The following is a 26274-nucleotide window of genomic DNA, read 5'->3' as shown; positions in this document are numbered from 1 at the left end:
TGAAGAGAAGTGTTGTGCACAACTTCCTGAAAGTATCATTAAAAGAGGAATAGTGCCCTTCTGCTTCCCTTCTTCCTTTATGAGTAGCTGGAATGCAAACCTGATGGCTAGAGTTCCAGCAGCCATTCTAGATCATGAAGTACCCTTGGGAATGGAAGCTGAACAAAGTGAAACTACAAAATAGGAGACCAGACACCAGAGAGACACTACTCAGCCTTGGACTTGACTTCCTTCCAGCTTTTGCACGACAAAGAAATACTAGTCTTAATCGTTGTTTTGGAGGATCTTATGTCACTCATAAAGGAACCTAATTATAGCTGATACACAACCCCAAATTGCGAATCTTCTGTAAGTCACATAGCAATGCCAACAGTAAAGACACTGTTATATGTATCTTTACTTTCCAAGATACTTGCATTGGTCACGGATAAATCCGGGAGTATGGCTTTGGAAAGAGATGTTCCAGCCTTGGTTGGGATAGCTTTGAATTTATCTCAGGTATCGGTCGGTGTGCTGGTGGTGCTGGGGGAGGAGTCCCTTGATGTTACACCTGGCAGCATCTCCAGGGATCCAGCACCAAGAAAACCAGTATGGCAGCCCACAGCAGACCAATTTAGGAGCTGCTCAGGATTATACCAAGACATTTCGAAAACTTGTCATGTCTTTGCTTTGTAAAAAATGACTTTTTCCATAGTTTTGAATGAAAGCGTTTAGTTTCAACTTAACATTAAACAAGCTTAGCAGTGAGCAAAAACAAACCCACTGAGATGAGTGTAGCAGTCGGCAGGGCCGGAACTTGGTACAATGCCAGGAATCGCTGATTCTAAGATGTACACTGGAACAACTCTGAAATTGGGTCACATCTCATGATCAATACACCCTATATTTGAAAAAATATGTTAGACGACAGTCTTTGAAAGCCTACCACATGACAGGCATGGGCTTGATACTTCACCCACATTTTCTTATTTATCCTCAGAGTTATGTCATGAAGCAATTATCATTGCCATTTTAAGATGAGAAAAGGAGGTTTAGCATTTCTAAGAAAATGATAGAATTGCGCCAGCATAGTAAAATATGGCAGAAGCATATGATGACATAAACCTTGTTCCCCACGACACCCCGTTTCAGCTACTGTTTTGTTACTGTGTGTTATATGTTTATAAACTTATTTAAGGAAGAATCAGCCTGAAGACTCAGAGCAATACAATGATTACAACAGTATAATAAATGATGCCTACAAACATCTACAGCGTGTTTATTATGAGGCAGCTACTGTGCTAGGAGACATTTCATTTAATTGTGACCACTCCAAGTGCCAGTTTAAAGGTGAATTTGAGGCTTAGATTAGACTTGGAGTCGTGAGGCTGGGTCCAACAGAAGGGTTGATGTTGGGACTCAAACACCCAGTGTCTGACGCCTAAATCTAGGCCGTTTGTCACAGGACCCAACGCCAGGCACAAACTGGGAACCGGAGTCCTCGGTGAAGACGGGACTGGCCACAAGAGAAAGGGCGTGTGATGGGTCAGATGGAAGGAGGGAGAGCGACTGGCTAGGAGAAGTCAGACATGCTTCTGGGAGATTTCCGAGTGGGGGACAGGGAGTGCCAGTAATAGGGTCACCAGACGAAGTCAGTCAAAAAGGACCTTGTGTCCTCAGTATCCAGGCAGAGTGTGGCATCCATTTTCTAGATGAGCTGAGGAGCAGAGACGCAGGGGAAATGGGAGGACTGGACAGAAATCTTGGGTCACGAGGCAAAGGGCAATTTAGACTGGGAAGGTTGGAGCCCAGGGGACTCAAGAAAAATTTCCAGGAGAGAAGAAACCCTCAGGCTCGTCCTATATCTGGATGCAGCCAAAAGCCTCTTAGAGCTGTGCCCCACGATTCATACTGCGAGGAAGACTCCACATATGTCCTCATTTAGCTGATGAGAACAAGACCTAGAGAAAAGAAATAATTTGCCGAACCTCACAGCGCAGAGGCCTGAGGAGTGGAGCCAGGATTCTGTCTGACTCTGAAATCCTAAACTACTTCGTGGTAACAGAAATCATAACAGTGGTTGCCTTTGGTGGGAGGAGACTGACTGGAAAGAAGGCCGAGGGAACTTCCTGGCATGCAGGAAGTGCTCTGTGTTGGATTGGTAGTTACCCAGGTGTACACTTTGACAAAATTTATCAGACTACACACTTAAAAGCTGTGCATTTTGTCATAGTAAAACTGACTCAATTTAAAACAGAATTTTATCAAGTTCTTGAACTTTCCTCACCTAACTCATGCATTTTCACTGGGGCTGGCTTAACTCAAAGGGGGAAAAAAAGCTACCTCTCAGAAAGTGAAAAACAATCTTTCTCTTTTATATATAAAGCATGTGCACACACACACAGGACATAAACAGGTACATATTATACCTGTAGTATCTGAATTTCATGGTGAGGGACAATTAGGAAAAAAATGGCTTAAAAGGCTCTTTAGGGGGAAGATAATAAAAAATAGTTTGAGAACCCCTGTTCTAACTCGTCGCTACGCCTCCTTCCAAAATCCTCTTCAGACTGCCATCTAAACATTCTTCCCTTCTGATTTCTTCTATATGGAAGAAACCCTCTGTGGGTGTGTGTAGGAACCTATGCATGTGAACACACTGCATCCATGTGCCATGCACATATACGTGCATGAGCATAACACAGACACACACACACGTACACTGCACAGATACGCTTAGGTTTAGTTGATTTCTTTCTATTCATTCTTTAGATCCCAATTCAAGCATCCCTTCCTCGGAGTAGCACTGCTCCCTGTCAGCCTCCTCACCATCCTACAGAAATTAGCAGCGCTGGTCCTTTTCTTCATAGCTCTTACCTCAGTTTATAATTCTGTTTAGGAGTGGAATTATTCGATTAACGTCTCTTTCCCTCTCTAGACTACAAATCCCATGAAGACCTAACATAACATCTGACACAGGGCAGGCGGCCGATAGATGCTGGTCGAGCAAAGAACTGTGCAGAGCTGCCCTGTCTTCTTGGGGGCTGGCAGTCTCGCCTGAGGAATGACCCCCTGCTAAAGAAGGGCACGGAGCAGAAAAGGGATCTGAGCTAAGGCCCTGAGAAGTGGCCTCACCTGCTGGCAGAGTGGCAGTCTCTCCCCTCCTAGTCACGCCCAGTGGTGAGCAAAGAAACCCTAACCCTACCGCTTTCTGTTGACAAAGAAACAGCTCCACTGGAGCGAGACAAAGCGCAGAGCGAAAGAAAACACATTTTACTCCCACACGTGAATTTCCTGCATTCAGCTGGAGAGGAACTATTTTTAAAAATGCATTTATTTTTATTTTTATAAATCTGTGTTGGTCATCACCTCCCAATTTGCTACTTCGGTGCCCAAGCTGTCTTGGCTAAATTAATTAGGTAGTTCAGATGGCTTGCCCAACCTGGTCTCTCTTGGTTTGGGAAGAAAATTCCATGAAATATAAAGTTTTGTTGCCAAGGGGAGGAAAGACCAAAGAACAAGATTTTGACATCTTTCCTCTGTATGAAAAATAGACATTTTGAAAGGGGGTAGGGGAGAATACAATGAGCACAAAGTCTTTACTCTCAGTTCTATTTCTCTATAAATATGCAAAACAACAAACAGAGAATGGAAGCCCCATAAGTCCACATCCATCAATCCGTCACGGCAGGAAACAAGAAAAGAAGCCAGGAGTTTTGAAATCCCTCCGAGAGTTGGCACAGGGTGACATGAAAACTTGGATACTGTTTCTCAGAAGATTTAATTACTCCCACCAGAAAAAAAATAAAATAAACTTTCCAGAGAAGAGCAAGGATATCTTTTGTTCCTTATTTGTAAATATGGCTCAGATTTCTTCACAGTCTGAAGGCTGGTTTTGCTCTGACAAGTGTTTGATTTAAGTAACAAAAACGAATGTTTTGTATCTTTCACTTGGAGGATCTTGCAAGATCTAGCCCTGACCTAAGTGAGAGGCTGGTGCCAAGAACAAAAATTATTTATTTGATCTTTTCCAAGCCAGCGCAGGTGACCACGTGACCGTCCTAACAACTTGTTTTGAATTGAATACAAATTCTCCCCACAAGAGACAAGAAAGGTCATGCATCTATGAGAAGCTTACAAAGGGTTTAAGGTTTTGTTGGAATATATCCTCTATTGGGCTCTGCCTCATGGATTTGTATTTTTTGAAATAATGCAATAAGAAGCATTATTAGGGCTTTGGAACAGAGACCAGGTTTGAATCTAGGTCTGACATTTATAAGCTGGGTGAGCTTCGGAAAGACATGAACTGGGTCTCAGTTTCCTCATTTGTAAGTAGAAAGAACACTACCCACCCACCTGTAAGAGCTGTGAGAACAGTAAAAGATGATAATGTGTGTGAAATACGCAGGGAAAAGTTGCAGGGACTCAATGAGCGAATCCCTCAGCCTTTCTGCAGAAGCATCGAACCGATTCACTGGATCATTCAACAGACTTGCTTCCAGGGCTTACTAAGTGCCAGGGATGGTGCTAAATTCTGGGAATACAGTAGTCAACACAGATAAGGTCCCTGCATTGATGGAGCTGCTGGGGACAATTACTCGACCTCTAAGTACTATTATCAGATTCTGATAAATATTATGCTTTGAAAAAAATAAGATAGGTTAATATAATAAAGAGTCCCTGGAGGAAAACAGGGAGGCTATCAAAGGGTATTTAAGGAAGGCGTCTCTGAAAAATTGACATTAATCTGAATGGAACCAGTCATCCAGTCTTAGGCAGGAACAAACTTGGCATTTGTAAGGGACAGAGGCAAGGCCAATGAGGCTGTAAACAAAACAGGGTAACAAACAATGTTATGATCAGCAGGATCCAGATCATGAACTCTGTAGGCCATAGAAAGAGTCTGGAACTCATTCTCATTGTAATAGGAAGCCATTAGGAGATTTTAAGTGTCAGAACCACTTCATTAGATTTTTTTGATGGGATAGACTTGGCACAATTATGATTTTATGAACTAAAAAACTTCTGCCCTGACTAGGCTGGAGAATAGCTACTAGAATATCATGTAAAATAAAGTTATGATAGGTAATGTGGTATGGAAAATGCGTTTAGACTTGATGTGATTTTTTTTTTTTTTTAAAGAAGATGTCATTAAAGGTGGTGACACGAAGCCATGTTTAGGTAGGTGACACTCATTAACTTGTAGTCTGTGGAATATCTTGGGAAGGAACTTTATTCCTTTTCAAATAAGAAGAAAAGAGGTAAGAGGTGGAATTACTCTTCCTGGAACAGATTTCTTCTCCAGGATTTTAGTGTTCGGATGCTGAGGTTAAATGAACTAGTGTACTACAGGGGTCTGGCATGGTGCAGAGCTGGGCATGCAGAAGATGCTCACTAAACTATAGCAGCCTCTCTCCTTCCTCCTCTCCCCTTTGCCCTGAAATGAACCAGAAGCGACCGGTATGGAATTCCTAAAGGATGGGCGAGGCGTTGCCAGAGGAAAAATGTAGGAAACAACCGAGATGAACCTAGATGAACCTAGATGAAAATGCATTGCATGGGTAGACTACACTTTCAACAATTCCCATATTTCATGCCCCATTCTAGAGTTTTAATGCCAGTGAAAGGTCCCCTAAGCCAGAGGTGTACAGACTTCATTTTTTAAGCCAAAAAAAAAAACCCTTCAAAATAAGAATGGACCAAGTGAGAATGTCAATGACACCACAGCCGTTGTTTTCTAGGCATGGGAGGGGAGGAGAGTAGCATGAAACAATACAGCAACTTACTAGAAAAGCTGTAATTAATCATTTTCCTTGCATGTGGGTCTTCATTCAGATAAAACTAAAACTAAGGTTATAGTTTGGGGCCTCTTCTAATATCACCTTCCTTTTTGGGTCTCTGGGAACCAATGTGGTACGACCGCACGAAGAGAAAGTAATCAGAAGGGAAAAGGAAAAACAGAGGGAAATAAAGGCAAAATTATCAACAAGCTGGAGCTGGTGTAAAAGTCTAATATTTGACCCAAACGCCTACAACTCAATTCCATTTACGGCTGAAGTCGGGTTGGAACTCCCCCTGCCCTACGTAGTTATGCTCCCTGGCCTGCATCTCAGCATGTCCAGCCCCTCCCCCAGCTAGGTCAGCGATGTCAAGGCTGCTGGCGTGAAGAGCTTGGGGACCCTGGGGGTGGGTGGCCTAGGCACAAAGGTCACAGATTTCTTTATTCTGATCCAGAAAAGAATTGGGATGGACATTATCACTTTCCCTAAGGACACATTTTCTCTGGAGTTTTCCCACACTTTCTAGAGATGTAAATTTTAATACATATTTGAGGGGTTCCCCCCATCATGGACTCAGGGTTCCATTGAAACCAGGCAAAGGGCTCTCTTTTGGGTCTTGAAAGGTCTAGAAGTGTTAACAGGGAGAAAACAGCACTTGGTCTGTTTCAACCTGGGGCCTGTCCTGTCCACATGCCTGTGGCCCACTTCTTAAAATGTTCCAATCGCCATAAAAAAGGTGGAATAAAAAAGAGAGAGAGAGAGATGTCACACGTGAGAAACCTGGTTATGAGAGCATCTGTTTGCGGCAGGAAACGCAGTGAAATTAAGCAGCCACAGTAAAAGCGCAAAAGTCCCGCTGGATGGAAATGTCCCAAAGGCCCACCGGCACGGCTGCGTCCACACTGGAAAGCGGGAGAAAGCCAGGGCCACCACCGCAGGGCTGAGTCAGGCGTTGAGCAGAGAGGGACGCTGGAGGTCAAGTGTGGAGGTCAAGTGTGGCGCTTTCAACTGACCTGGGCCAGCTCTCGTCAGGCAGAAGCGCTAACAGGAAGCTTCTGGCCAGAATTCTGGACAATTTTTCCCCAGGCCAAGCAGGTCAGTCATTGCCCAGGCCAGCAGAGCCTTCCCCCAGGGCCCTGGTGGGGCCATCACCCCTCCCCCGCAGCGACGCACACCCAGACACACCACCCCAGTTTCCCACACGAGAGCGGCAGTGACAGGTTGGTGCGAACAAGCCTCTAGGATCTGATGATCCAAATGGCTTTTTATGGAAGTGAAGTTATTCTGTAACCAAGACACATGATAAAACGGTAACTTATGTATCCAGTGTTTTATATCCCTCTCTATATATTCATTTCAATACAGAGTTTGACCAAAAGCAGCTTCTTAGAAGTTTTAGCGCCATTTCTTAACAATCTCAAGACTCCACTGGAGCGTTTCTGATAAAATGTTGCGATAGGCAATTTAAACAGGCTTTTTTTCTGCTGCTGGATGTAACAGAATGTATAATATGCTAATATGCTTTGTGAATTTCCAAGGGAGGAATCAAGCAGACAGCAGCTTAAAATTATTTTGATCACAGAACCCCAGGGACACCAGAGAAATATATAACACGATTTTGGAAAATGCTGCTCTAGTGCATTCTATACTGCCCTACAACATATGAAAACCATTGGACATCCCCTGAGAAGCTAAGACTAAAAACTATATGCAGTATTAGCTTATGAAAAAAAAAAAAAAACTATCAAGTTACCCGCCTATCAAGGCAAATACATTAAAACTTAAGTAATTAATTGACAATGCCTAGAACAGTTATGCATGTTAATCAAGAAAGATGGACTAAAATCAATTAAATACACCTGGCCAAGCAAAACAAGGTCGTTAGTTATAATATAAACCCATCACTTTTCCCAAAGAGAAAGTGCTGTAAGTCAAAGCTCTTTGCTAGTGAGTGCACGCTCAGGACTGAAACGCTACGCCAAAAATAATTTATACTGGGTACTTCACTGTGGAAATAAAATATAAAGTTCTTGCCACTGCCAAGAGTTCTATTAGAAAATGAAAAATTCAGGCTCGGCAAAGACAAAAATGCTCGCCCTTGATGCTCCAGCCAGCTTTCCTGCTCTGGGTTTCTTTAGTGCTGTGCCCACTGCAGAGCTGAGGTGGCAGGAAGGGCCTCTAACACATACCACCTGAGCCAACGAGCCCTCTGTAACTCGCTCAGAGCACGGGACCTGGAAGTCTGTGCCTCCTGCATGAACAATGAGTTTAAAGCCGAGGGCAGAGTCAACCCCCAATCACCCCAGCGCTGATGGCCCAGACTGGTGGTAATCGGTGCTCTCTGCTCCCCTGAGCCAGTCTCTGCTGCCCACCTTTCTTTCCTAGTAGGAAAAGCAATGCCAGGGCATAAGTGCTGGAGATCAGAGCTATGGAGACCCGAATCATGCCTGCTGTTTCACTGGTTTGCTGCTGCTCTAGGGAAAGGACTGATGGGAGAAGATGAAAGTAGTGAAGAAATGAATGAGAGAATAATCCACGGTCCTCAAGCCGTCTGCATCCTTCCCTGGTCCCAGATAATCAAGAGATAAATGTCCTCTGTGGAATGTTTTACAGAGGGCAGAACAAAACTGTGCTAGATACAGGTGTCTTGAAGTAGAAAACCAGTACTGTCACCGTCCTTTTATATCATATTTTGGTATAAATAAAGACAGCGTGTGTACATATACATCTGTATGTACGTATATATGTATACACACATACGGGAAATCTGAAAGAATACGAGCCAAAATGTTAACAGTGCTATACTTTTCCTGTGTGAAAATTACACTTCAACAAAGCTGCTTTATGTTAACGGCGGTCATCGCTGAGTTAGGAAAGACTACAGGCAACTATTAATTTATTTTCTGCTTGTCTGTATTATCCACATTTTCTTGGCTAGATGGCTTTGTAAACCCCTGCAGAAATGTACTTCGTATAGAGCAGAAACAGTAGAGTTATTATTTTCAGATTTAAGTAAAAAGAAACTACATTTTTTTTTATTTTCAAGCTCAGTATTGGTTAAGGGGAGAAAGGCAAAAAACCAAGGGAGGTTTGCTCGGTGGCCGCGGAGGCGCAGTCGAGGGACAGGAAAACGTTCCCTCTAGTTGCCGCATCACACACGCCTGGCTTCGCTTCGACCCCATTCAGAAAGGGAAAAGGCAACTTGACAAAAGTGAGACCAAACACTTAGGGAGAGAAAGTGCATACAGCACCAACGACAGAATGAAGCGAGAGGTGTTCAGACACCTCTCCGTGGGACGTACCTTCATCCCTGCCGCGGCTGCAGGGCCGCTGGGGTCCACGGCCTGGATGTGGCATGGCTTACTTCCTCGCACCACAAAGCCCCAGCCAACGGCGTCGCCAACAATCTGGAGAGGAAAACCACAATTAGCAATCAGCAGACGGGCCCTGGCAATTTGCCTGTCCTTCCGAGAGAGGGGAAGCCGGCCCGGGATTAAGCATGTGCCACGCTACACCTCTCTTCTCCGCTTCGTCCCGACCCTGTCTCAGGGGAACGGAACACCTTGCTTCAATCATAAACACAGGCGCGTCTATGCAGAAAATGCGGTCAAGAGACACCTGTTGGGCGGAAAGAAGCTTTTTCTGTGAGGGCATTATTCGAGAAATAATTGGCAGACTGCCTCTTTCTTAGGCCGCTGTGTGATTTAAGAGCAGACTCAAATGGAAAGTTTAGGTCTCAAACACATGGTGGAATCTTCTCTCCAGACCCAATTTCTTTTCCAAGTCTGCTCTTTTCCCCTAAACGTTGGCTTTCTCGAAACACAATTTTCTCGACCCACAAAGGAAAGTAAAAAAGTACATAAAGTTCACAGTTTACAAGTAGACACGGGTCCAAAAGTTGTCTTTTCCTACAGAATCATTACTGGAAGGGGCAGTTGGGTTCCCACATGCGTCTTTCCCAACTGAAATAAGGGCGAAACACATCCATAATCAATCCTGAGCAACGCTGGCAGTAAAACTTAAAACCAAAAAGAAATACATTAAAGATAAAATCGACGGTCTCTTGAATGCTGGAGATGGAAGAAAAGCAGGGAAACCATGATATGTCCATGAACATTCTCAAAAAGTTTTAGGCACTGCGTTGGCTTTAGGGTTGGCTGTTGTTAGTTCGTTCCACTCAATTTCACCCGATGCAGACATGTTAGCAGTGCTTTTTTCAAATCGACTGGCCATGACCATCGCGTTTTAATCCCTCAGTGCGCAGAGTGTGAAGCAGTCCTTGACAAATGTTTGCAGCGTGAATGAGTGTGAAAAGTTTTTTTTTTTTCCCCTCTTGAGGTAATGAAACAAGAGTTAGAAGATTGAAGGAAAGAGGAGAGCTGTTTTAGAGAGGAGGTCGATGTAGACATCAAGAGACAGAAGAAAGAAGCCAGGGGAAGGAGAGCGAGAGCGCACTTGGATGCTGTCTGAAGAAAACCAGCAGGAGAGGAGAGCTGAAGGAGCTCCGTGAGGGGCCGGTCCTCACGGGAACGAAGCAGGTGCTTCTCCGACACGAGGCACGCTAACGTGGTCAAAAGCACCATTCCTTATGGTGGAGCAACTGGTCCTACAATTTTCTTTATTTACCTAAAAACTCCCCTAATGCCTTAAACGATTTTTAGAATTAACTGTAACACAGTAGATTGTTGGCAGGATCGATGCTATCATTTGCCCTGAAACCTGTAATTGCATTTAATAAGTACATCACGGAAATCTCTTTTAAAAGACAAAAGGAATTTAAAATTAATAATACATCACGTCAAGTCCTAAGGGTCAAGTAAGCCCGCTAATATAATTATGCCAAACACAAAAGGAAAATTAAGACTTTTTCGATTCTGATGTGTCAGGCGACCCAATGACACGCGGACAGGTTGACGTGGCCCAGAAATAACGAGCAGCGCAGGGGAAAACGCAAGCCACGAGCTTACCGTGAACGTCTTCCTCGCATATGGAGCCCCCGGAGTCAGGAGTTCCTCGGAGGTGACAGGCCTCTTCAGCACTGGAAGACAGACACAGGGTCAAGGTGCAAACCCTGCTGAGCCCCAGCTCATTCATTCAGCGGATGTTTTACTGAAAGCCTCACAAGTGGCCATCACTAGGCATAAGTGAGAAAGACCCCGGCCTCGCAGTTTATACTCCAGCTGGACGGAGACAGAAAATATCAGCAAATGTGAATAAGCCTGAACCTAACCTACAGGGCTATAGAGATGGAGAAATGGAGCAGGGTAGAGGGAAGGGACATGGCAGGGGAGGGTGGGGGTGAGCGGCACCAAAGAGTGGGTTCCGATTTTTTCTGTAAGGAAAAAGGCCACATTTTCTGGTTTTTGCACTACTTTCTTTTAAATTCTGATATGCATTCAACACGTCAAAGTTAGAAGAAAACCTGACTCTAGCCATGTTCAAGAGTGGACGCCATGCAACCCCCTGCCCCGACATACTATGTGTGTCCCATACACCGAAGCTTGTTTCCTTCTTAACGCCCTGGGCCGCACGTGCATGCCGCCTTTTGCCCTGAGTCATGACACCAGTAAACTCGTCTGCCAGCTCAGCGTGTGCTGGGCACTATGCTACGTGCTTTAAATATACTATCTCGCTCAGTCATCACCAGAACTGATGACTTAGGTTCATCGTTGTCCTTATTTTGTTAGTGAGAAAACAGAAGTTCGGAGAGGTTAAGCAGCTGTGTCCAGGTCTTTGTGGCCTCGCCCTTGTTCTGCTGCCTCTGGAGCAGAAGAAAGGGCTCGGAAGCTCTGGAAGGGGGCGGAGTGTTGACCTCTTGGGACACCTGTTCTCATCAGCTCTCCGCTGTCGCCCACCCAGATGGCAAAGACAGCAGCCAATTCCTGACTCGTCGATTACCTAAAACCCCACCAATAATGAACTTCTCCAAGCATCCTGTGCTCACTAAGAGCTGGGAAAAAGACAGCCTCAGCTGCCCAGAGCAGCCAGTGGGTTAGGGGACAGGGACCCTCCTAACCAAGTTATACAGACATCATGAGCTCGAATGTCACAAAGAAATGGAGGGGCCAGGGCCAGGGGTCTAATCCGGTAAAGTGCCAGCCTCCAATTCCCTTTGCTGGTGGCATCTGAAGGTCACGTGCCAATTGTAAACTAGGCATGCAGCAGAAAAAGAACAGACAGTGTGAGGCGAGGCCTGGATGACCCGCCAGGTGGCCGGGCTCTGCCTGCCGGCCACACGTACGTCCTTCCTGCCCAAGAAACACCTTGCCCTTTAAAGGCAATGAAGCACTTCTGGCTGGATAACAGGGATAATTACTTTTTCATTCAGAAAGCTCATCAAGGAGAAAATAAAGTTATGTTCCCAAGCAAGAGGGAGTAGCTCAAATATCAAGAACAGAGCCTCTCGGCAACAGAACAGGACCGAAGGGAAGGGTTCACCACTGACCACTGAGATGCTTAATTCTCTGTCAGACAAGCCCATTCTCACTCCCCACAATGCCTTCTGGGGTTCAAGATGTAGATATAGGAATCACATTGTACTGTAATATTTGTAGCCAAATATTACAGTACAATGTGATTCCTATATCACATCCTATATTATAATACTAACCGTTTATTGTAATGCTCTTTCTTTTTAAATTGAGATAGAATGGCCATATAACAACAATGATTCAATATATGTATATATTGCAAAATGGTCACCACAACAAGTCTAGTTAACATCCATCACCACACATGGATATAAATTTTATTTTCTCACTATGGGAGCTTTTAAGATTTACTCTCTCAGCAACTTTCAAATATACAATGTCGTCTTATCAACTCTAGACACCATGCTATACATGACACTCCCGGGACTTATTTTATAACTGGAAGTATGTACCTTTTGAACACCTTCATCCATTTGCCCAACTGGCCCCCTGCACCCAGCCTGTGATAACCACCAATCTGGTTTCCGTATATATGAATTTGTTTGTTTAGATGCCACATATAAGTGAGACAACATAGTATTGGTCTTTCTCTGACTTAATTCACTTGGCATAATGCCCTCAAAGTCTACCTGTGTTTTCACAAATGGCAGGATTTCCTTCTTTTTATGGCTGAATAATATTCCATTATACATCCCTCCCCGCCCCCCCTCCCCCCCACCACACACACACATACGTTCTCTCTATCCATCTTTCCATTGATCGACACTTGGGTTGCTTTCACGTCTTGGCTACTATAAATAATGCTGCAATGACCATGGGGTGCAGCTAACTTTTTGCGTTAGTGTTTTGATTTCCTTCGGATAAATACCCAGAAGTAGAGTTGCTGAATCGTATGGTAGTTTTATTTTTAATTTTTTAAGGAACCTTCGTATCACTTTCCATAGTGGTTGCACCAATATCCAATCCCAACAACAGAGCACGAGGGTTCCCTTTTCTCCACACCCTCACCAACGACTGCCGTTCCTTGTCTTTTTGATAATAGCCATCCCAACAGGTATGAGGTGACATCTCACTGTGGTTTTGAATCACACTGCACTGTAATTATTTGGCAACAATACTGACCATTTGTTTTGATACACTTTCTCTCTTTCTTATGTTGAAATATGTTCAAGAAACCTCGAGGAAATTATCTTTTAGCTTTCTCTTTTTGTATCCTTGGAAATTTATTTACTCATCACAATGATATCAATTATGGTAATATCTGTAGCACTTTTTTTTGTTTGCTTGGCGCAGGGCATTTATATATAGTACTAAAAATATATATCCCGATGTATATAGTGTAATGATTCATTTTCAAAGCCTTACTGTGAAGGCCTGCTTATCTACTTAAGGGGAAAAAAAAAATCACAGATGAGCTCACTGCATCCTTAGATCCCTCTTAAGAGTGAGGGAGAAGCTCGTCAGAATATGGGTAGGAGGAAGGACTTATGGACCACAATGAAGTCCTAACAGCTCTGGTCCTCAGAGACCCAAAAAAGGCAACCTGACCTTTCTTTTCTGTCTGTACATCAGTAAACTTTTCCCTTTAAGCCAATGGGTAAGGAGAAAGAGGAAACAATGAAAAACTATCTCAGGGAAGATGGGTGTATAGTTCATTTAAGTAATTAACACTTTGTTTACATTCTACTACTGCATGCAATAAACAAACAAAATAACAACAACGACAACAACAAAAACATGTAAAATGGCTTTAGCACAACTGACCCTTTTCTGAAAGGAACTTTTTTGCTTCTAACTTTGAGGATATCTGTCAGATTTCTATCAGGACATCAAACATTCTGTTTCTGAGAATACAGTTCTCCTTTCTCAATCTAACTTATCAGAAATGCTCCATTAATTGAAAAACGCGGTAGTATATGGACACACAATGATTTTCCAGCCGGAGTCAGTGTGGAAGCAAATTTCTTCATTCACTTAAAAGTGACAACTTTTTTCTCAGAGCTAATCCTCCAGAGGCAGCTAAAATAGATTAACTGAAATACCCACTAAAAAACCCAGTTAATAGCTTTAAATGACAGAGTTTTCTCTTAAAGCCCTTGAACAACACCTGTTTGACCTCATTCTCTCTAACGCCTCTTTTTTCCTCTAGAGATGGTGTGTTCACTGAGAGAAGGGGTCATGACCTCTCATCTTTGTATCCCCAACATCTGGTGTTGAGAAAACAGCATGAACAAGAAGAGTGGTCCCTTCCCTGAGGTCGGTATACTAAGCTGACAGCAGGCAGGGAGCTAAACAAATGGAGTTGAGGATATTTTCAAGGCAATGATTATCATGATGGGCCACATAATCCGATCCTGGCAAGGAGGCGGGTGAGAGACAGTGACAAAGTGGTAGTATCAATGGGCTCCTGGTTCCCGTGGGGATGGAGAACTGCTCAGGTCAATGAAGAATTGTTTCTAATACAAGTTCATCGACAATCTTTGTGCCTAATTTTTTTTTTTTTCCTGGAATGTAAAGGCTGTGGATGTTCATGAGTAGGTTTTGAAAGCACAAGGCACCAAGAGTCAATTCCGGGGACCACTGGGCTTCTTCCTCAGGGGAGCTGGGACCCAACGGATTTTTGCATCATTTGTGGCCTGAGGAATTGCTGCTTCCGCCGCAGCAGGGAACATGAACGGGCTGCTCAAACTCTCCTTCAGGACTGGTTAAGGGGCTTTTCCAGCCGGTGGGACCGCTAAAGGCAGACAGCCCTCGGAGTGCTAAGGCAGCCCTCAATTGTCTTTGGAACAATCTTTCTGAAGACAGCTGCCCTGCCCAAGGTCACGCCCTCCACCCAGGGGCAGCCAACATTTAATGACTATTCAACATGAGGGTATAAAGACCTGGCTGTCTCACCCCAAGTAGGAACAACACGAAAGGGCCATCCCAATGCCAGAGCTCCCTGGGGGTCAGCTACGGACTTCATTGAGATTGCACTGCAGCCCGATTCTCCCTCCGCCCAAACCTACGTGCTTCCCCCGACGTAACAGGCGCTGACCCCAAGGGCCCGCTGTAAGAAGATCCCCGTTCTCCCTTTGCCCGAGAAGGGCCACTCACCGGACTTGGGGTTGCAGAGCACAGGGGGGCTGCTGCTGAGGGTGGGGCTGCTGCTGAAGTAGCCACTGCTGCCACAGCTGCTCATGCTGCTCCTTCTCACCGCGGACACGATCTTGATCTCCTTGCTGGGGCTGACTGTGTGGGCGGAAAACACACGGTCACCGACGGGGGTGGTCCCGGATCCCTAGAGCACACGGGCTTTCTTTCGCCTGTGCCAGAAAAAGCCCTCTGGCCTTGGGGTCAAAAAAAGCACAGATGAAATAGCAACTCTGCCACTTACCAACGGCACCAACTGAAGCCGTTCCCTTCAATTCTCTGAGCCTCGATTTCCCTAACTCTGAAGTGGGAATAATGCGATCTCACCGGATTGGTGCAAGGAGTAGATTATGAGTGCGCATGAAAGGACTCGGCTATATAAAACGTTATTTCAAGAACTACTGGCCCTATGTTGAGCAGTCCCTGGAAAGAAGTAACTTAAGTGCTGGCGATACGCTTCGCAAATCAACAGTACTCATAAATGCCCCCTGATTTATTATGAAACATGAATCATCCAGAGCCACGGAAGAGATTATAATACAGGGCACATATTTAGGCTTTGAGAGTGTACGTGAAGCCGCAGCTTCAGTCAGCTGACCCACTTCTCTCCGCCACGGCACATGGGAAGCACAAAATACATGCTGGCTTGATGGGGACAACTACTGTTACCACAGCCTCTTCCCCACCTCTGTCACTTACGCAGGTCTGCTGGGCCCATGTAAGAAACGGGCAAACCTCAGGATTGTGCAGGATGTGAGCATCGCCCTGCGGAAGACCACAACCTCACGGGCACACGAGTGGCTCGTGTCTAGGCACAGGCTTAGGCTCCTGACCTTGGCGAGTGTTTCCTTTCCCAGAGCAGCCCTTGGTTTCCTCTCCCCTCCATCCCATCTGTGCCTAAGGAACCTGGTATGTGGGGCTTGGGAGCGGACAGCGTATCAAGCGCCAAAGACAGAACTGGTGTGAGATCCAGCTCTGTCCACCACTTTCTGGCTGTACAGCCTTGGATAAGCCACTCAATTGCTCCATGCCTCAGTTTCTTCACCTATGAGAAAAGTCTTTCCTCCTAGAGTTATTCTGAGAATTAAATAAGAAAGCTTATGCAACCAAGCTTGGCTCAGTGCCAGAGGCACAGAAGTTCTCAATATAGGTGCAAGTGTTCTCATTGTCACTGCCTGTACATAACCCAGAGCTTAGGCCAACCAGTTCCTTGAGTCAATGCCAAGTGTTCAGAGGAGCTGAAGATACCACTTTAAGCCCCTCGGCCTCTTACACACATCAAGTTAATCTTTGCAGACACAAACACATCAAGAACAACACATCAAGTTAATCTTTGCAGACACAAACACCATCAATTCTGTCGGGGTTGATTGTAAATATGAGACTGTTTGACCTTGACACGTAATGTCCCAGGTTGTGCTTTCTGAGGCTCCGTCTGCTTTTCATCGTTATTTGTTCTGTGTCACCCTTTCACGATGGATTGACAGTCGGCTGCTTTTTAGTTGCACATGCCCTCAGAAGTCTTATTCATCCTTAAACTACATAGCTTTTCAACGCTGTGACTTAGAAAACTAAATAATTAATGATACGTGAGAATTGTTTGTAAATGAAAAGTAAATGATGTATGAGCGAGAGCTTTGAGAGGTCTTCTATAATTCAAATACCTAATTTTATAAAACAGACTTCATGACATTTAAGTTGACTGCCCAGGGAACAATGTAGTCGTGTTTTAAAAATTATTTTGCATATTTATTGGTTATGAATACATAAAAATTTGCTGGAAAACAGAATTTCACAAAAGGAAGTTATTACTCTACTGCTTCTCAAAAGACAAAAAACATGTGATCAAATAAACAATGGGACTGTCATACCTGACATAAAACTGGTGGATTTCCGATTGTCGTGGGTCTGCTTCCGCAGGCAGAAGGGACTGTCGGTTTCCTGGGAGGGGGACTTTTCATTGAGCAGCTCCATCAATCTTCGCCTCCGCCGGAAGTTCATTCTGAACTGGTAGAGAAGATTGCTGTCCACGAATGGGTGCTTGTTGGACACTGGAAAGAAGACACTACAATGAGGACTGTCCAGCGTCCTGGCCACCAAGCACTGCAGCCAGAAGACTTCGGGCAACAGGAGCAAAAGTCTTAAGAAAGAGACTAGTTCTACAGATGCCACACGAACTTGTCCTCCACACAGTCCCAAATTCTTTCCACATGTCATGCACTTTAGAATTCTGCTAATCAATTCCTCTGGGGGAACTCTGCCTGACCTCACCCACGATCAAAGTGACACTCTTCCTGGTGTTGTCTTAGTTCCTATTTTTCTTCCATCAGAGTCCTTATCACACTGTACCCTCATTGTCCATTTACTTTTCCGCTTTTCCTACTAAACTCTCGGCTCCTTGGGGCAGTGATTGTGGTTTCATTCAGTTGTATGTCCCCAATGTCTGGCACAGTGTTGTCCCATAGCGACACATTCATCCATTTTCTTAACTTTTTATTTAAAAATAAGTATAAACTCACAGAGAATTGCAAAAGTAATACAGAGATTACATAACATATATGATTCCATTCATATGAAATATACAGGACAAGGAAATCTATGGAGACAAAGTGGGTTGGTGTCTGCCGGTACTAGAACGGGTCTAGGGGGCTGGGAGCATGTTAGCTGATATGTGCGATTTCTTTTTGAGATGATGAAAATGTTCTCAAATCGACTATGGTGCTGACTGCACACATCTTTTATTTTTATTTCTCTTGGGTTTATAGCTAGGAATAGAATGTCAGGATTACATGGTAACTCTATATATGTCATGATTTGAGGAACCGCCAGACTCTTCTCCAAAGAGGATGCCCCTTTTTACCTTCCCATTTACAGCAGTGTAGGAGGTTCCAGTTTTCCACATCCATGTCAATACTTGTCACCATTTTTTTTTTTATTATACTTATCCTAATGGGTGGGAAGTAGTATATTATTGCAGTTTTGATTTGCACTTCCCGATGGTTAGTGATGTTGAGCATGCGTGTATGGCTTTATTGTCCACTTGTATATTTGCTTTGGAGAACCTCCTATCCAGATCATTTTGTCCATTTCTTCATTGAATTGTCTTTTTTTAATAGATTTTATTTTTAGAAGTTTTAGATTTACAGAGCAGAAAGTACAGAGTTTTCTCATATACTTTCTGTCCCCCGGACACACACCCTCCCCACCCTCCCCTACTGCCAATTACCAAGAATGGTATAGTTGCTACAATTGATGAACCCACATTGACACATCGTTATCACCCAAAGTCCATAGTTTACTTTAGGGCTCACCTTCGGTGTTGTACATTCTATAGATTTTGATAAGTGTAGAATGGTATGTATCTACCATTATAATATCATAAAAAATAGTTCCGCTGTCCGAAACATTCTCTGTGCTCGATCAATTCATCCCTCCTTCCTCCCTAACCTTGGCAACTATTGATCTTTTCACTGTCTCCATAGTTTCCTCTTTTCCAGAATGTCATATACTCATCGCCTTTTCAGGTTGGCTTCTTTCACTTGGTAATTTGCATTTGAGGTTTTTCCATTTCTCTTCATGCCTTGACAGCACATTTCTTTTTGGCACTGAATAACATTCAATTGTCTGGACGCATCACAGTTTAATTTTCCATTCACCTACTGAAGGACATCTTGGTCGCTTCCCAGTTTTGGCAATCATGAATAAAGCAGCTGTAAACGTCCATGTGCAGGCTTCTTTGTGAACGTAAGTTTTCAAATCTTTTGGGTAAATACCAAGGAGCACAACTGCTATATCATATGGTAAGAGTTTGTTTAGTTTTATAAGAAACTACCGAACTATCTTCCACAGTGGCTGTACCATTTTGCATTCCCACCAGCAATGAATGAGAGATCCATTTCCTTTCCAGCATTTGGCATTGTCGTCAGTGTTTTAGATTTGGGACGTTAAATAGGTGTGTAGTGATATATTAATATTGTTGTTTTGACTTATGATTCCCTAATGACAAATGATATTTGGCATTTTTTCATATGTTTATTTGCCATCCGTATATTTTATTTCGCGAGATATCTGTTCAAGCGTTTGGCCCATTTTTAAAATGAGGTTGTTCATTTTCTAATTGTTGAGTTTTGAGTTCTTTGTATTATTTTTGATAACAGTCCATTTTCAGATGTCTTTTGGAAATATTTTCTCCCATCCTGTGCTTGCCTCTCATTCTCTTCATGAATTGTCTTTTTATTATTAACTTGTAATAGTTGTTTATATATTCTAGGCACAAGGTATATTATTTGCCAACATCTTCTCCCATCCTGCGAGTTGTCTTTTCACTTTCTTGATGGTATCCTAAGCAGCACAAAATTTTTTAACTCTGATGATGTCTACTTTTCTATTTCTATCATTTTAAACCTATTTTTTCTTTTGTCATTTGTGTTTTTGGTGCCATGTCTAAAAAACCATTCTATGTGCATTTAAAAAAAAAAAAATTTAAATAGTTCTTCAATAAACATGAACAACAGTGGACTCCGTATGAGGTGACAAAATGTCAACACTTCATAAATATTTGTACATTCCTGAATGTCTTATCCATATTATTTACTTAAAAGTTTAAATATAGATAATGAAATGGAAATTGGGATGGAAGAATTTATTAGCACTTTTAAATCCAATTCCAGTTTGTAAAACCTCTTATTTTTCTGATCCGAAAAGTATTACATGTTCATTTTTAAAAATTGAGAAAAATAGAAACACTCCCATGCCTGTAACAAAATGGAATTATCTCTTTTCCCATCTACCTATCTAACTATGTTAAGCAAAAAACAGGGCTAGCATATATGAAATTTGATGAAGAGGAATTTTGCTCTACCTTTTTGTCATTTACCATATTATAGGTAATATGATTTTGGTTTTTCTTTTTTGTGCGGGGGGCGGGGGGAGGTGGGTAGGGGAGCACATCTCTTTCCCCAACTAAGTCACTCGGTTTGGGAGCACAGATGGTGTTTTAATCATTCTGGCACCCTCAAATCCAAGACTACCATGTGTTTGGCTGAGTAGGTCCTCAGTAATGCAGGGAGGGGGGGAGGGGGGTAGTGAGGTGCACATGGAATAAGCAGCAGGTCAAGAACACAGTTAACTTTGGACTATTTAGTTGCCAGTCAATGGAGCAGCTCCCACAGCAGAACCTACTGTGGGTTCACGGTAGGTTATAAAAAGTTTGCTGGGGCATGGGGAAATTGGAACGTTAAGGGTGGTACATTTAGCTTTTCTTGTAAATAAGTATATTCCATTTAAAGGCTTCTTTTATTTTGAAATTATGTCATCACAACTTTTTGTTGTTCATTCATTCATCTATTTATTAAATTAACATTTATTGAGTTAGCTGGACTACATGCCAGGTACTTTCTTGTCCATTGTTTTATGAAATGATGGTAAAAATACAAGTTTTTTTTTTAAGTACTCATTCTTGGCAATTTTTTTTTTTTGGCCTGTGAAATTCAAAATTTTGTAAACCACTAGAAAAATAATCTAATACAACCCATTAAGTATCATATTAACTCCTTTATCAATAATGCTAAACTGATTCAATAGCCTACTTGGGTATTTCACAAACAACTTCCTGTCTAGGTCAACACCAGCAAACTCAACCTAAGGTTGTAACTGTATTTATTACCCACATTTGTTAATGAATAATCTCGTTATATGAATATCAGAGTTTCAGAAAGGTGGGTCCCTATTAAGAGCATCACTGCCAACATTTAACCTAATGATTCATATGGGTGTTTCATAGCCTTTAAACTATTCACTTTGGCTAAATGAATAATGTTGGCTACAAATACAAATACACTTAATATGGTGGTAGTTTTTCATGTTCTTGGTAAATAATACATTCTTGGCTGAGTGCACCCTGGACGAAGACATAAGCCAATTACATTTTGATATGACTCTATAAATAGTGGCTCTTTGGTGGATAGTCATTGTTTTACATACATTTACCATGATCACTACTGGCAACCTTTTCTGAGTTTATTGCGATTTAAAAGATCCTCAAGTTGACTGTGACGACTTGAATTATAACTGAAACTACACAGCTCTGTATACATTTATGAACACCTGTTTTCTCTTTGTATAGTAAATAACCCGAAACATTGGCTCTGATATAAATCCAGAAAAAAGCTTTCCGAATTCAAACAAACTCCGTAACAGAGAAAAGTACTTTCAAATTATTTTTAATTGAAATGGAAATCTGACTATCCATGTAATCTCCTCGGGCTTTAATCCAGAGTTTAATTTACACCCTTTCTCTCAATTCTCTACCTCCCCAGCTCTATACCACTGATAGCTAAAAGGGTAAACACACCATCTAAGATAAAATACAAGAATTAAATTAAATAGTCCTTACTCATCACATTCTCTGTCCAACAGTGAAGATGACCTTAAATGTGACTAAATCAGAGAAAACAAGGACTGGATAGATAATGGATTACACATGTTGCACATAAATGCCAAACAGATTGTAAAAACTCAAAAAATTGTAACTTTATTTCAGATGGTTATTAGACTTATGGTGGTGATCACTTCATTAGGGATATAAATGTTGTGCACCTGTAACTAATATAATATTGTATATTAACTGTAGTTTAATAAAAAGATAAAATTACATTAAAAAGTAAAAGAAATTGTACTTTTATTATTATTTTACAAGTGTTGTTATTATTTTTACTATTACCATCATTTACAAATGGCAGACTGCCATTTGGTTTATGGGAATTTGATTTTATGAGGTACTGTATTTAATGGCCCATTTCAATTTTCGAGGACTTATTTAGATTTTACTACTTCGGGAACAGACACACTGTGAAACAAAGGTCTCCACATACCCATCCTCCAGCTGTGTGGCTGGCACAGATGGAGTCAAATTCACCTCTCAAAATAAAAATGTGACAATGGTCTGTGTCACTCGCATTGTTTTCGATGAATTATTTTTCTTTTAAAAGTGTTCTCTCTTTTTCTCTCTCTCATTAAAGGTTTAAAGACATGAACATTGAGTTTCATACATTTGCTTTGTTTGTTACTATAGCCCTAGGTGTAACATATATCATCGTAGTTAGAAAAGCTGAAAGAGTATAGGTAGACAAGCATATTATAGCATCCATTAGTCACACGCGGCACCCATTCATTTATTCAACAATCTGAAGACCCACTAAGCGTCACACACTGTCCCAACTATCTATCTTAGCACGGTGATTTGAATATGACACCCACCATCGGCTCATCCTTTCAAGCTCATCAATACCCAAATCTGCTAAAAGAGACACTATTTCATACAAGAACAAAACAATTAAGTTGAGACTTTACTGAAAACTCTCGTATGTCCAATAACTTTTAGAACATAATATTATTTAATAGAAAGCAAAGGTTTTGATGTTACTTCTGCCACCTCTGCCAGCTTAGTAATTTGGACAACTTAGTAAATGTTTTAAGCTTCGGATTTTTTGCACAGTTTTGCTGTGAAGAAAAAATGGTATAATTTGTGTAAGAGATTTTTGAATGACATCTGACATTAAGTGTTCGTCTTAGACTCCTAAATATTGACTTCAGCCTTTGGTCATTTAAGTTCCTGTCTTTTCTGCCCTTCTTTCAAAGGACATTTTGCCTGTTCATGGAAAATATAAAATCTTAACTGGATATTCTGATCAAGTTTGGCAAGAATCCCACTGGAAGTTACTTAAATCTCAGAAGTCAAAAGCAAGCAAGAAATAAAAGAGTAAGTTAAGACACAGGAACTTTTAGAAAGTAACCAGATTAAAAAAGCCAAAGATTTCTTTATTGTAGCCATAAATTACATATGTAGAGTCTCAAGAAATAAACAGTGGCTAAATGACATATAGTTTGTATTTCAGAGACAGAAAGAGTTGATTCTTTCCACACTTCAACATGACATTCTCCTTATTAAATACAAAAATCCTTTGTTGCATAGGCAACTTGATCTTTGTAAAACATAGAAAAAATCACCTAAGATCTAAGGTGGTGTGTGTGTGTGTGTGTGTGTGTGTGTGTGTGTGTGTGTGTGTAATTTTAAGAGAAGGAAAGAAAATTCAAGGAGGAGAATAGTGATTGGTGTCTCTAAATCGAGTTTGTTCCAATTCTTCATTTCTTAGATCCCAATGCTATGCAGGACCTTTATATTATATTAAATATGGCATATACAATTTAACAAATTTTGTTCTTTTTCCTTGAGAGTATATCTCTAAACAAGAAACCATAAGAATAGACAATGTTCAAAGATGACATTCAATATTTAATATTCTAGTTGTGCTCTTACCAATAGCTTTAATTGAAAACTGACAATTTTGTAATCCTCCAATTTATCATTTCTGAGACTTCCCAAGCCTTCTCTTTTGTGCTGGGAGAATTATCTAGGGCCTTGGCTTGTTTTTGAGAGACATATAATAAGAGGACAACCAGACACAGCCAGAAAACTGAATCAATATAAATATAAGAGGATCTTGTTGCTTAGGAAAGTAGAGGCTCTACAAGCATTAAACTTAAAATGTTGTTGATATTTGGTAAAAGAAAACAGATCCTTACTCACATATGCCTTTACTTTTCAGAAAGCAGGAGGGAAATGTCATATTATCTATCAAAATCATAAAGTGACACAGTTCAGATATGTTCTTTTTGTGGATAATGTAGCTATATCTTTTTCCTTTATAAATTATTAGAATGATTTTAACAAACACAAAGAAATTTTTAAAAGCTGATTATCCAGAAGGAGGGAAATTGACTTCTGCTCCACTCACACACACAGCCTAAGGATGAACGTAAAAACTTACCTTGAGCCCTACAAGCTTGGCTAAACATAAAAGACATTTTTTAGGCTACTTATCTAGTTGGAAGAAGGAAGGTCACATACTTTCATTCATCCTTGAAATGTTTGCTGGAAAATGGCATAACACAACAGGCATCATGAAATAAGTGAACTGAATCCAGCAGTGTGATAAGGCGGGGAGGAGGAGATTATGCAGTTATCAACTCTTGCTTGGATGGCGCTTCATCAAAACTTTTTAAAAGGTGGTCTTGGCTTTGAGATCACATAAACAACAGAGTAAAGACAGGGCTTAAACAGACGGGAATAAGGATAATGACTATTATAATGAGGAAGAAGAAAGGTCACAATGTTCAGGCTGAGAAGCTGTGCCTACAACTGCAAACCTGTTTCAAAGCTACAAGGCCTTCAAAGCCTCCTTAGAGAGCCGCCATGCTTAGCATCCTCAGTATCACCTCATTCCACAGCAGCAGAGGTGGGTGCTGCTCACCACTTCACCCAGGACCATCAGGATGTCACTCTGTCTTACGGACTCGCTCCATTTCTTCTTGCTTTCTTTCTTCTCCCTTTTTCATCTCTGCGCCTTCTCCTAAAAGGATCACCTAAAAACTAACTACAGGTATCGCTTAAAACTTACTGACAAACTCCAAGGATAAACAGGTGGCAGGTTTAGTTTTCTCACTTAGTATTTCTAAAAGGCAAATAAATTCTGCGTGTGAAAATGCTACAACTTCCCCGCCAACGAGGTAAAAGTTTTCAGTTGTTTCACGTGTCCAGGGATGAACTTGCACTTCTTTGCCTCCCTGCTTCTGCTAGATCAGAGTCCTTCGGAGTTCAAGCCTTAGATATCATTTAGTATGTTGCATATTAAAAATAAGAATCAAGACTAAGCTATATTAATATTATGCTTCTGAATTCTGTGTTTGGTTGAAAAATATGCATTGGGAATTAACTAGAACAGAAGATTAAAAATGTTTTTAAAAGAATATCTGAGCTGTTCTCAAAGTCATTAACTACCCATCTCAAAGCATGCTAAAGGGATACAGGGTTGAAAGAGCCTTGTTTCTGAAAGCACCAAAAGCTCTTGATTCAAGAACATGAAGCAATTGTGCCTAAGAGCCTATGCCACATAAGGACAGTGCTTGGGACACAAAACTCTTCAAAAAGGCAATAACGACAGTGAGTCAGAGAACTAAAATAATTACTTCCTGAGCACTGATAACATTAAGGAGAGGATATGAAAGCAGGAAATTGATTTTTAAGGTATAAAGTCCTATTAACTGATATTACTAAAACAAAGCACTTCACATTCACAAAGTTATAGAACCCAATTACATTTATTCGATTGCATGAAGGGAAAAGAGGGGATAAGAAAGAAAATAGGGAAACGGATTTAAAGTAACTTTAGTAAAGATAACAAGCAGAGATGTAAAGTACAGCATAGGGAATGTAGTCAATAATACTATAAAAACTACATATGGTGTCAGATGGGTACTAGTCTTATCAGGGTGAACTCTTCGTAAGGTATATAAATGTCAAATCACTATGCTGTACACCTGAAACTAATATAATATTGTACGTCAACTTTAATTGAAAAACTTTTTAAATCGACTTAAAAAAAAAGATAGGAAAAAAGTCAAAACACAACATTGTGATCATGCAGGTTTAGAAATGTACAAGTAAGAAGAAGCACATGGAAGGTCAAATTATGCATCATTAACTGGGTGCATTCCAAAGACTATAACCTTTATCGTTAGTGATAAAATTCAGAACAAAGAGTATGTTTTTTCAGAGATGAGGTTGTTTTTCAGAGACTAGACCTTAAGAGAAGTACAGAGAGGCCTAAAAACAATCATGTTGTCTGGCAAATGGAACACCTCAGATACATAATTCAGATAAAGAAATCTGTTACACTATTCTAGCTCTTTCGGAATTGCCAGCATAAATCCAAAGGTCTAATTAAAGCACTGCAGTGTTGGTTTATGTAACAAGTGTATATTCAGCATAGAGTACGTACAAGCTTTTGTTTAAGACCAGCAATGGATGAGGTTATCCAACGTATATTAAGTTCTATCCACCAAGGCATCCGATGATGAAGACGTTGATGAAAACAATAATGATAATCAGCTAA

The 26274-nt window shown here is 41.5% G+C and overlaps 1 protein-coding gene across 4 annotated transcripts in view; it reads right to left on the bottom strand.

Moving 5' to 3' along the window:
* The window catches only part of DEPTOR (DEP domain containing MTOR interacting protein), a 125643-nt gene that overhangs the window by 29531 nt on the left and 69838 nt on the right, over window positions 1–26274 (bottom strand). For all 4 annotated transcript variants that reach the window (XM_016156635.2, XM_016156628.2, XM_016156609.2 and 1 more), the window contains exons 5-8: window positions 17194–17373; window positions 15287–15421; window positions 10727–10797; window positions 9062–9166 (exon numbers count right to left, since the gene is read on the bottom strand). In XM_016156635.2, the coding sequence (XP_016012121.1) occupies window positions 9062–9166; window positions 10727–10797; window positions 15287–15421; window positions 17194–17373 (491 nt within the window). The remainder of the gene's footprint in view (window positions 1–9061; window positions 9167–10726; window positions 10798–15286; window positions 15422–17193; window positions 17374–26274) is intronic.

The sequence above is a fragment of the Rousettus aegyptiacus genome, unplaced genomic scaffold (genome assembly GCF_014176215.1).
Source record: "Rousettus aegyptiacus isolate mRouAeg1 unplaced genomic scaffold, mRouAeg1.p scaffold_m13_p_15, whole genome shotgun sequence".
Classification (NCBI taxonomy): domain Eukaryota; kingdom Metazoa; phylum Chordata; class Mammalia; order Chiroptera; family Pteropodidae; genus Rousettus; species Rousettus aegyptiacus.
The sequence above is the reverse complement of the archived record's forward strand: the minus strand, read 5'-3'. Positions and strand labels throughout refer to the sequence as shown.